We start from the raw sequence: 12,385 nt of genomic DNA on the forward strand, positions 1-12,385 counted from the left end.
GGTGGGAGCTGGTGACGGACAGAACAAGATGTTAGACACACCTTCAGTCTGATGCAAGGCTCTCCTGTGTTCTAACATGCATGGGATGTTAGAATGACACAGAAAATTTTGTGCACTGGTGAGGCATCTAATCATAAGCTTGCATTTTTATTAAAGCTTATATGTTTAATCAGGGCTTGTATTTTAAGAATGAGCTTAAAAATGTTCTGTTTCATGCCAGGCAGAAGACCAGTTGCCTAAAAACCTTGGCAAGATGTTTTTCTCCTAGACAAGGGGCCCCCCTGATTTATAGCAGAAAACAATTCTCAAAGTCGTAAAAAGGGAATTACAGGCTGACAGCCAAGGTTACACTGACCCTACAAATTAAGGGTGGATAAATAGTAAAATGAGCCATATCTTCTTCCTAAGGTTAAAAAAGGTCAAGAGCAGTGAAAAAGACAACTGGTCTGGCTGGCAGAAACAGAGCATTTTTGGGAAGTCTTTTCTAAAGCTGTTTCTTTCTTAAACTAAGATCCTTTTAAGATTTCTTTTCCTTTTAAAAGGTTATTTATGTATTAAATATATTAGTTTAAATATAATTATGCAAAGGATTTAAGAAATGCTAGATTCTTATTTCATATAGTTGGAAGAGATCACAGGGGCCATCAGGCACCAGCCCCCCCTTGTCAGACAGGAGACGCCATCGAGCACTCCTGATATATGGTTGTCAGGCCTTTTGTTTAGAAACCTTCAAATGAAGGAGATCTCAATGTTGATGTGAACTCAAAATCCTTGACATATGCATAAGATAAAAATTCAAGATTAACCATCTGTTTTGGAAGGCAATAGGGCAAGGAGGGCAAGAGGTGAGCTGGTAATTAAGATTCCTTGTTGAGACACATGTAAGATATATTACTACTTATTTGTCATTTATAGATAGAAGAATATATAGCTTTTTGATTTCCATAAAAGGGCAAGAGGAAATGGGTGTATCTTTTGTGATTGGTTCTAGCAAACAGCCAAAAGGAATTTCAACCAGGCTGATTGGACAGAGGCAGCCACAGGAGGAGCAAGGGGGCTGGATTAAGGAAATATAAGTGCTGGCCAGAATGGCAAGAGGCCAGGCCAGAGCTTGGTAACCATATACCACTGTGCCTCATATTTATTTGTCTGACAAATAAATTACTATTTTAATTTCTCTATTGCTGCGTTGAATATTTCATTCCAGCTAAGCGTTAACCACAAGCAGGGTGCTACACTGGCATCTGCCCAAATGCAAAATATAAAGATATAAGAGCCTACGATGTTATTTATGCAACTCCTGTCTGACTCTTCAGCCGATACCAGATGCCTCAGCAAAACAGAAACTGTTTCACCGCACACTGACTTGGGTGAAGGCAGTAGTGGTAACTCCCGGTTGCTTCTGCAAAACCTCTGCAGAGCTTCTCCTCCCACCCCACCCAACAAGACTTCTGACACGATGAAATGACTCGAGACCAAATACTAAGTCTATCCTCATATGCAGTCATCTGCTTGGTGCTAGGATAGATAGTAGGCCTTCTTTGGTTCATCTTTTTGTTTCTTTTTGCAACAGGAAAAAGCAGCACTTTAGCAACACAGGAAGCTTCCTTACACCAACTCTGATCATTGCTGCATCTAGCTTAGTAGCTACATGACTGGCAGCAGCTCTCCAGGGTATAAGACAGGGACAGCTTCCCAGACCTACCTGTAGATGCCAGGGATTGAACATGAGACTTTCTGCATGCAAAGCAGATGCATTGTCAATTAGGGCTGGGCAGTGGTTTCACCAGCGATAAACCACTGAGTGAAGCTGACATCATGGTCTACTCCTGATGCCGGTCCTGGGCGATATATTGATATATCGTCCAGACCTTCTGTCAATGAATTATGACCCTTTGGCTGCAGGTTCCCTTCCCCTACAATTCACAGAGCTCAGGTGAGGTGCAGCAGTTGCCATAGGGAACCTGTGGCTCTTCAAATATTGTGAGACTCCAATCTGAATATATCAGTCAGCACAGCCATTGATCAAGGATGAGAACTGCAGGTTCCACCACTGCCAGCACGAGAGCTCTAAGTTTAAAAGCATTCTTTAAATTACGTTTGAGATGTCACAGTTCTCCTTCCCCAACTCACGAAGGGTCTGAAAGTCTAATTGTTTTACTCAAACTGGCCAGATTTCAGTAGGGTATGACATGAACTGGCTAAGCCATGTTTTAATATGATAATTAAGTTTTCATCCATGAGATAAAATCAGCTCTTCAGGGCTTTCTATGCACCGTTTGGAAATCACCTGAGGCTGAGCTCCTTCTTAAGCTACCCCACCTCACTGGCCTCAATGTGCAACCTCCTTGATTGCTTTTGCTGTGCAGGAATGTGTCCCTGAACTGTGACGATGCCTCCTGCTTGCTAGATGAATTATGGAGATTTTGCACACCTTGGATTGTGCACGGACCAGATAAGAGTAGAGCAGTTGATGTGGCATAGCAGATACATAAGACAAGAGTCACATCAACTGCCTTACTCACATCTGGTTCTTGCGGCAGCCTGCAGACCTGGGAAGGTGACTTACAAGAGAATACCATCATTGGAATGACAAAAGCACCCACCCACTCATTCAGTTAACCAGCATCCAATGCCAGATGTGTGCGGGGTGGGGAGGGGAGAGAGGAGTAATCATTTTAGTGTAATGGCACCTATTCTTTGGAATTCCTTCCCATTGCAAATCAGAGATCCATCACCTTTATTCTTATTCTTATTGGCACCAATGTGTTTCTTGTCCAACAAGACTTTTGCACAATGCTCTTTATCCCAGTATGTATCTCCATGGAAACTAAAAATGCTTCTACATATGGAATTGCTCGTTTGTGTATACAGAATTGGTTTTTTACTGTGGCATTGCTTTAAAACATTTTATGGGAAGCAATTCATAAATTGAATGAAATGAACACATTTTAATCCAATCACAGAATAAGTAAGACTTTTACTTTTCTTCAAACATTTGTTAAGGACAGGATTCTAGTTCCAAGTTAAACAGGAAGATATACAGAGTATAGCTATTCAAACAGAATCTACTTCAAGAAAACACACCTTCACAAGTCATTGGACTAGTCTGTACAGTAAGACTCACAACTCTTTATGAACAAAACTTCCTCCCTCTGCTGGTGTGAGCTTGTCATTGGCCATAGCACCAGGCTCACGTATTTCCAGTTTTAAGAGGCATACAGAAGATAGCATAGGAGATCTTATCCTTCCTAACTTTAAAATACTTCATGTGGACAGAATGCGCAATACTTATCACAAGTCTTACAATATTACCCTTCCATCATAATGCACTTTTGAGACATGTAACTAGTATATATGTATCTTTGGATGAGCTCCAAAAATGCTACAAAAGGTTCTCAAGAGGTTTTAGAAAGAAGAGGCAAAAAAGATTATCTACAACTCTCTGAAATAAGTTAAGATCTGTTACAAAATGAGGGGCACAGCTAGAGTCGGTATTGCTTAATACTTCCTGAATGCCAAAACACTTTCCCCACCCTATCCATTGATGCGGTAGTTCAAATGGATTTCTGGCTTGATGTCACAGACTAAGTTGAGCAGGCTAGTCAGCACCTCCTCCCTGTTCTTCTGGAAGTTGTTCTGGAGAATGGTCATCTTCTCCTGAGTCTCCTTTTCCACCTCAGTGGTGGAACTGCCATGGGAACCAAGAGCCTGAGGCAACAAGGGGGGAAAAAGTTTATTCAACAAGCTGTAATGCCGAGAAGTACATTTCATACCAGAAGGAATTTCATGTCTTTTCTAGGATTCTTCAGTGCCTCGATCCAGAACTATTCTATGCATATCTAATTAAGCCCCACTGATCTCAGTAGCTTTGTGTATGTGGCCCTCCAGGCAAGGGTGGGGGCTTTCAGTCCTCCTGATGCTGCTGAATTGCAACTCCTTTCAACCACAGCAAGCATGGCTAGAGGGCCAAAGTTCAGAAAGTCCCAGGTTCAGTCCCTGAATTCCCAAGTTAGGTATGGCAAAGACTCCCTGTCTGAAACACTAGGGAGGAAATGCCAGTCAGTATAGACAAGTCTGGGCTAGAGGGACTAGTGGTCAGGCTTCAAAGGCCACCTGAAACATGCCCTTCCTGTAATACCGTGGTACCTCCGGTTGCGGACAGGATCTGTTCTGGAGGTCCAGCCGGATCCCGAGGTTTTCACAACCGGAGAGACCGCTTCTGTGCACGCACGCACGGTGGTAGAGCACTTCTATGCATGTGTGCGTGGCAAAAACCTGGAAATATACTTCTGGGTTTACTGCTTACGTATCCCGAAGTTTACGTAACTAGAGGGATACGTAAGCGGATGTATGACTGTATAATGAAAGGAGAGATGCTACCCAAAATATAAAAAAAATACAAAACATAAGAGTTGTCATTTTAAACATGTTGGTACAAATGACTGGAAAATCCATATTCTGAACAAGTACTGCACTGAACTTCAACTGCTGTTGACAGCATTTTAAAAATAATGCTGCAAGAGAATGGTGAGAGAAAGTGACCAAGCACAAGTCCTTTTTACTATTAATCAGTTGCAAAGAGGGACTCCCAACTAGTACATGTTCTCAACCTTGCAGCAAACACAATTCTCCTTTTCTGTGAAACTATTAAGTTACAAGGAACATGCCCTCATTTCCATCTAGAAGCCCTAACTTAAAAAAAAAAAAAAAAATGAGAAAGGTGTATAAATACTCTATGTATATGCGTGTGAGTGCATGCCAGTTTAGCTTTTTAGGCTGGAGTTGAATGGGGGTCCGAAGAAGAGTGTATCATAGAACTGGGAGGAAAGGCAGCCAGAATGATCAGATGGTTAGAATAACTTTTTAAGCTTAGGGGATGAATTGACAGGGGGGAAGAGGCAGAAAATTTAAGTTGAATAACACACGGTGTGAAGGAAAGTGGCTTCCCTGCAAAATTCCATTCACCCCAAAAAACCTTAGGGCCGAAAATTGGGCAGGATGGAGAAAAGAAATTCAAATTCCACTGCTTTAAGATACAGCAACGGCCATTGTCTTTAGAAAGAAGCTAGGACATATCCACTGAGCGAAGAGCGGTCTAGATTGTAGGGATGATGACCCTGTGCCCTTCAGATGTTGCTGGATTACAACTCATTATCAGCCAGGGAGATGAAATCCTAACAGCATCTGCAGGGCCACAGGGTCTTAATCTCTGCACCAATAACTGCTGTTAAATCAGTTATATCCCAGACTTCCATGAATCACCACAGGGGCAGGTAGCAAATCTGGGCAGAGAAGAGCAGAGAGAAGTGAAAAGAAAATCTTAGCTAGTATGGAAATCTAACCAACCGCTGCTTCCTTGGCTTTGAAATCCTTCTCCCTCTGCAGGCGGTACTGCTCAATTTCAGCTTGAGCTTCTTCTTTCGCTTGTTTCAACCTCCGGTTCTTTCCTTTTTATGGGGGGAAGGGGGAGAAAAAAAGAGAGAGGCAGGAGTGCTCAGATATCGGAGCAGTTAAGAACTGTAAACTGATTCAGCTAAGTTGCTCTGCTGTTTTCAGATTTTAGCAGGGGGTGCAACCACCTATTAAAGAAGTCAAGGGCTATTTATTATTTACTTATTGCACCTCTAGCCCCCCTTTCCTCCAGAAAGCTCAAGGTGGCCTGCATGGTTGTCCTTCTCCTCGTTTTATGCTTGCAACAACCCTGCAAGGTGGGTTAGGGTGGGAGGCGATGACAGGCCTGTGACAAGTCTGTCCAGTGGCTGATTGGGGTTTGAACTCTGGTCGCCCAGATCCAGCACACTCTAACCACCACACCATACTAGTTCTCAGCCATGACTTAGTTACAGGCAAAAGCAAAGTACTTATTTGAATGCTGTGGAGCTGTGACGTCAATTCACAGACACACTTATAGCCCCAAAAGGTCGATTCACCCTGACATAACATGTGTGTATGTCTCTTACTACAGTTATGTACACTGTGTGTGCAATCTTTAGAGTGCCACAGGTAGCCTTGATTATCTAAAGCATGCATTCATGGGTAAAGAATATAGGGCAGTCAAATTACGGGGCAGTGATGATATTCACTGTGTACAAACCAGGAAGATAACTTCAGTATGGTCTATATAGGATTACCTTTGAAGACAGTTTGGAAACTGCAACTGGTCAAGAATGCAGCTGCTAGGATGTTAACGAGAGATGGTACCTTGGAACACACAACACTGATATACCATCTACACAGGTTACCATTTTTGTTTCCATATTCAATCAATCCAAAGTGCTGGTTTTGAGCTTGCGTGATCCAGACAATAATTTTCAGTAGTGGTGTCCCACCTCTGGAGCTCTCTGCCTAGGAAAGCTTGTTTGGTAGTCCCATCTCTTGTATTTTGGGCACCATGCAAATACTTTTTTTCAATTCATTCAAGCTTTTCACAAAGCTTAGTTTACCAAATAGCATTAAACTGTATTACAGACTCACTGAATTGTAGAGTTGGAAGGGACCCCAGGGGTCATCTAGTCCAACCCCCTGCAATGCACAACAGGAGGAGGAGGAAAGGGAATTCTATGCAGACTGCCAAACAAGTAGGGTGCTGGATGTGAGTTTCCTAAGGAAAGGCCTCAGGCTTCACACCTCAGCAGCTTTGGGGCAGCCAGGGTTGACTGCTGGGTTCCCCCACTCTGGAAGTAACTGGCCCCAGACACCAGTGTGTGTTTTTTTGGGGAGGGTGGCAGAAGGGGAGATCTGCACTTCACACACCCAGGGTCTAGAAAGATCCACCGTGAAGTTGTCTTGTACAGTTGTTAATTTCTCCTCCCTCATAAGCCCTAGAACATATTTAGGGGGCATGCAGGGAGGGGAATTTCCAATGCACAGCCAAAAGTGCTTGTGCTAGCAGAATTGTTTAGCTGTGTAACATTTCCTCACACTTTTGTACACTTGATTTGCTGCATTGAACATTTTGTCTCCTCCTAGAAGGGCACGATACAGATACGCAAAATATATAGCTGAACTTGCAATACATGTCAAGAAACTTGGAACATGACACTTGTAGGCCAGCCCCATGATGTGTGAACCCAACTAAGTTTTTGAACATTTGGGGCTGACTGGAAGCTACATCTTTAATCAAGGCTTGGGATTTGTCACAGTTTCCAACATGCAGATTAACCAGACACTTGCTTGTTACACTGTCTTTCGGGCACATGACATGCTTCCACTGGTCTGACAAGCCAGCAAGTTCCTTCCTCCAAGCAGTCATGATGGGAAAGATTCCAGGTATTTCCACACACAAAAATAATATATAAAAAGTGGATAAATTCAAATAAAGTAATTTTAGTTGAGCAGAAGGCTCCCGATTCCCAATAGACAAGACACTACAGCATATTACGTTTCTAGTCCAAGTCCCTAAGTGCATGCCAAGCTTTTGTTCAATCATTGAAGGATTACACAGCACATGACTTTGCAGACCATCTGCCCACCACAAACAACTGGCAATCTGCAGGCTAAAATTTGTTTGCACTGAGTAAACTAGCTTATGCAAAAGATTGCCCAATGCATCCAAAAGTGGAAGCTGCGCTTGGAGCCAAAAGCAAGCCCCAGCCCAAACTTGATAGCCTTTTCTTCCTGACTTTATTGTTGCTTCACTCCTGTGCTGCTATTCTACTAAGATTAGCCAAATGTTCTGCAGAGACCCTAAAAAGCATACATACACCAAGTTCTCCTGTGGCACACCAGTTCTACTTGCAGTGTTTGGGCTCCTTCAGTAAACAGGTCCTCCACTCTGCCCTTCTGGACTTTGCTGTAAAATAGGGTTGCCATACACCTAGAATTTCATGAGCATATCCAAAACAATGTAGTCGGAAGCAGTGTCTGGGAAGAAATTGCTAAAAATTGCAGAAATTGCTAAAAATGTCCAGGAAAATGGCATCTGATGTCAACCTTTGGGGCTATTTTCATATTTTAGTAAGGGGCACAACCACCTATGAAAGAAGTCAAGGGCTATTACTATTTACTTATTGCACCTCTAACCTACCTTTTCTCCAGAGAGCTCAAGGTGGCCTCCTCCTCATTTGCCCAAACAACTGTCTGGATTTTCACTGTTTGAAATATGGCAGCCCTATGTAAGAGACCACAGCCAGGCATCTCCAAAATGCACACAACCACACCTCTTCTACTGAAGACTCGGCCTTTTTAAATGTTGTAATTGTAGCCCATTTTCTCTCTTATAAACATACATTCTTCAGTAACCCTAATCCATCCTTTTCCTTCCCCACAGGACCCACCAAAACCTACCTAACACATCAGCACTTTTTCAAACACAGATGTCTAAATAAGGACGAAATTATGTAGCAAAGAGATAACCCTTAAAAAAACCCCTTCCTTTTTAACATGGAAGGAAACTATTTAGGGGGAACCAACAAAACCAGAAAACAAAAACACCCCCCCCCCCTATTTTCACTGGTAGGGGTGGAGTGGGACAGAAGAAAAGTGAAGAGGGAAAAGGCACATAAGGAAGCATAGGGCTGGAGGGGACAAATGTGTATGCAAGCAAAGGGGCGACGGAAGCATTGGGGAGACTTCGTGGGTAAGGAGGAGGAAATGGGGAACATAACGAGGCAGGGGAAACACAGACATGAGAGAGCCACAGAACATGGACACAGAGAAGGGGAGAAGGAAATTTTTATTTCTTTTTAACTCCCAAGTAAATAACCCTAGTCTACACATACTAAGCTGTGATCTCGCATAAGGTTTACCTGGGTGGTGCTACAGGTCTGGAAGCATCCCAGAGCCCTTGCACCGCCCTCCAAAAGTCAGACAAAATGGACGAACCAGTAATCTTTCATAAAATGGTGCCTTTGCGAGGTTGACGCCCCAAGTGGATTTTCTCAATTATGCGCCAACTCAGCTCAGCGCCGGTGCAGAGAAACTGCTAGTAGCGCTCTGGCAAGGAAAATTCAGGGTCCTGGCAGGGTCCTAGAGCCCTTCCCTCCTTCTGAAAGCTGGGCAATTAATAGGCTTCTGGTGCTTGAGCTCTGGCAGCATCCCACAGCCCTACCAGTCAGACAAAATGGACGGACTTTGTAATCTTTCATAAAATGGCGCCTGTGTGAAGCCAGTATCTATGTGGGGGCGCCAGATCTTCTCAATTATGGATCTTATTAATTTTGTACCACCTCTGCCCTGTGCAGGAGAACTGCCGGAACTGCTCTGGGAAGAAAGCCCCAGGGCTCTGGTGGGGTCCTAGAGCCCTTCACTCCTTTCCAAACCAGGCAAGCACTAATTAGGCTTCCAGCTTATGAGTATTCTACATAAACATAGTTTAAAAATGAAAAGGGCTGCAACTAGGGTTGGGCGATGCCTGGTTTTCAACATCATGATATGTCACCAGCTAAACATCATGATATACTGATATATCACAATGTCTGAAATAAGGGTGGAACTATGTACAAGCAATGACCAATGCACATGTTTCTAGTTGATACGTGATCGCGCATACTGCGAAATCCGGAAGTGATCCAAAAAGTCGTTAAATGGGGACACTTTACGGGGGGTCCACCAATGTGGGGGTCCAGAATGTAACCCCTGCACAAAAAGAGGACTGCCTGAAGAGGCAAACAGGGTAACGTCCTGGCAACTGCTACTACTTAGCAGTCTAAAACTTACCAAAAAAAAATTACCTTTAATATATTGTTGCAACTGTTATTTTATAGTACATTTAGCACATTTTCTCGAATGTTAATGCAGTAGGAATAAGTAGCAGAAATACCACAGGGATACAGAAGGGAATAAGCGAGGAAAGAGGCTTAAACAAGAGGGCAAGGTTTATTTTTATGCTTTTAAAACTCAGAAGTAATATGCAGCCATTTATTTTTCGATGCTACCAGCAATAGCTTCCAAGCGAGCCCATTTGAGGGCAGCAGCCCTTCAAAAGGGAGGGCTGGGCAATGGGGGAGGCAAGGTGGAAGGGGCTTCCTGCTCTTGCGAGTGCTCCAGTAGGGCTCTGGTGGCTGCTACAGGCAGGGCCTGCCAGCACAGAGAGCCCAAAATAAAACAAAGTGAGAAATGGGTTCCCAACAAGAAGCCTGGAGCCACTTCGGACCACTGTATTCCTCAACCACCTACCAACCTGGCACCTGCACTTAAAACAAGCAGTTAATGGTGTCTATATTACTGAGGACTTTCTTCAGCGCTTGCTCTTGTGGTCCGCTGTCCCCCGCAGGGAAGAGAAGAGGCAGCAGAGCAACAGGGGTGGTAAGAATCATGAGAGAAGTGATGACCAGCTTCAGTTTTCCCCACTTTGTGATTTTGTAATTACTGCGCGTACACATTGTGATTTGTGATATATGTTTCATAATGTTTATTATGAAACCATTACCACAATGTGGACTTCAAACAGATTCTGGGAGATCTGATCTGAAAAAATATTTTGTAGAACCTCTGTTGCTCACAATGACCAGAGCCAACTATACATAAGGAAGCTTCATCTTATGATCTCCTTCCAAGCCACACTATTCTCATGTGTCCCAGCAACCTAAGCTACCTCTCAGCACAACAGAGAAACAGTTGCCTCACCTCACCCTTCCTTTAAGTCACAAGCCACCTCACAGATATGCTTTGGGCCTCCCCTTGTCATTTTATCCTTGCACACTGCTGCATAAATACAAATGTTAGACCCCTTAAACATAGGCTATTAATTGCTAACCCTTTCAACCTTGAAACAATAAGTTCTTTTCTCTGCCATTTTCACTACTGGGCTTTCCATACAACCACTGTAAAGTTTCAGCCTTGCCTCCACTGAGGGAGGGATAACAGTTCTTACTGACAGCAGATCCCAGCTTCAATCTGTGCCATTTCAGATCCTCTGCCAAAAACTCTGGAGAGCTGCTTGCAGCCAGTGAGGCAATACTGACTTAGACCAATAACATTATAAAAACTTTCCTGGTCACCATAATTTGCTTACTTACAGTACTAGCTGTGGAAGAAGGAAAGCCTGTGCCTCAGCTCCATCACACCTCTGCCTACCTGCTTGTCTTTTCATGATGACCACAGAGCATGGGGTTTTCCCTCCTCCATGGCTAGCAAGGAAATAGGCTAGTATTCTCTTAATAGGCTAGTAAACAAATACTGAAGGTTAGCAACTTATGAGCTTATCTGCAAAATACGGAGGACAATAGACTTGCCTTGCCATCCAGAACTGTTGTCAGGATAACAACTTTTATGCAACATAACATGAGAATTAGGTAAACAAGAATTCCTGAAAAGTTTGAGTGAACTAAAAAGTGTATCTGCATTGTGCCAAAAATATAGGAGGTGGCACAGCCAGACAAGCTTTGCTGAGCAGAGAGTTCCAAAGGTAGGACACCACAACTGAAAATTATTTTTTGGCCCACATAGTCAAAACCAGCACTTTGGATTGATAACCACGATAATTTGATTCAGTGTCAGCCATTTGTTCAGTGCTTTAGAATAGTTGTCTCAGCCTGCATTTTTGAATTCCTGTCCATGAATAAATACGAATGAATAAGAATAAACACAAACAAATATTTAAAGCAAATAAATAAAAATAACGAAATGAGAATAAATACGAATACGTGAATAAATAAAAATAACGAAATACGAATAAGTAAATAGAAATACATCATTTAAGAAGGGATAAAGAAATATGAAATAATAAAGAATAATTGAATAAATGACAACAAACGCAAAGAAATATTTAAAAATAAATACAAATAAATGAGTGAGTGAATAAATAAAAATGAATAAAACTGCATCCAGAGTACTGAGCCACCCCGCCTCCTCCTCCAGCCCCGGCCCGCCCACTCACTCTTCCGGGCCTCGGCCACTTTCTCGGCTGCCCTCTTCTCGGCCTGCAGCAGCTGCTGGATGCCCTGCGACTGGCTGGCCATGGCGGTGAGGCGGTCGGCTCGGCTAGCGGCGGTCGCGGCGCTCTCCGGCAGCTCCTGCCGGCAGCTCTACTGGCTCAGGTCGGCTCTCTCCCTCTTCACGACCAGGCCGTTGCCGCCCCTCTCGCAACTCCCCTCAGGCAAAGACCGGCACGGAGACCAGCCAGCGACGCGGGTCACCTGACGGGGAAGTCAGCGGAAGGGGCCGTGCCAGGATTTAGTTCCTCAAAAAAACAAAAACGATATTGGCTAGTGTTGTTAATCCTCTTTTCCGGCGCGCGTTGACGTCACTTCCGGCGCGAACGCAAAGCGCTGAGACGCTCTAGCCGCCACGTCGTACCCAGCCACCTTCGGCTGAAAGCGACATCAATTTTTTCCCCTTTACACGCCCCTTCGAACTGAGAATTAAAATTAACAGGAGAAGCTTCTTTGACGAAGAGGCCGCCCAAGCAAGAAAGCAGGGTTTCGATTATCTCTGCGCTCTA

The 12,385-nt window shown here is 43.7% G+C and overlaps 1 protein-coding gene and 1 long non-coding RNA gene across 2 annotated transcripts; one reads left to right on the forward strand and one right to left on the reverse strand.

Moving 5' to 3' along the window:
• Positions 1-1,241: 1,241 nt before the first annotated feature.
• On the forward strand, positions 1,242-3,538 carry LOC307208002. The gene is made up of 2 exons (XR_013834930.1): positions 1,242-2,154; positions 2,185-3,538. It is a non-coding gene; the product is annotated as an uncharacterized lncRNA (long non-coding RNA).
• ATP6V1G1 (ATPase H+ transporting V1 subunit G1) lies at positions 2,961-12,135 on the reverse strand. Its single transcript, XM_079962291.1, has 3 exons — positions 11,822-12,135; positions 5,350-5,450; positions 2,961-3,711 (listed from the first exon to the last, which is right to left on the reverse strand). The coding sequence occupies exons 1-3, from the start codon at positions 11,901-11,903 to the stop codon at positions 3,538-3,540; spliced, it is 357 nt and encodes a 118-aa protein (XP_079818417.1). The 5' UTR covers positions 11,904-12,135; the 3' UTR covers positions 2,961-3,537.
• Between the last annotated feature and the right edge of the window lie 250 nt (positions 12,136-12,385).

The sequence above is a fragment of the Podarcis cretensis genome (assembly GCF_951804945.1).
Source record: "Podarcis cretensis genome assembly, chromosome: Z".
Lineage (NCBI taxonomy): Eukaryota > Metazoa > Chordata > Lepidosauria > Squamata > Lacertidae > Podarcis > Podarcis cretensis.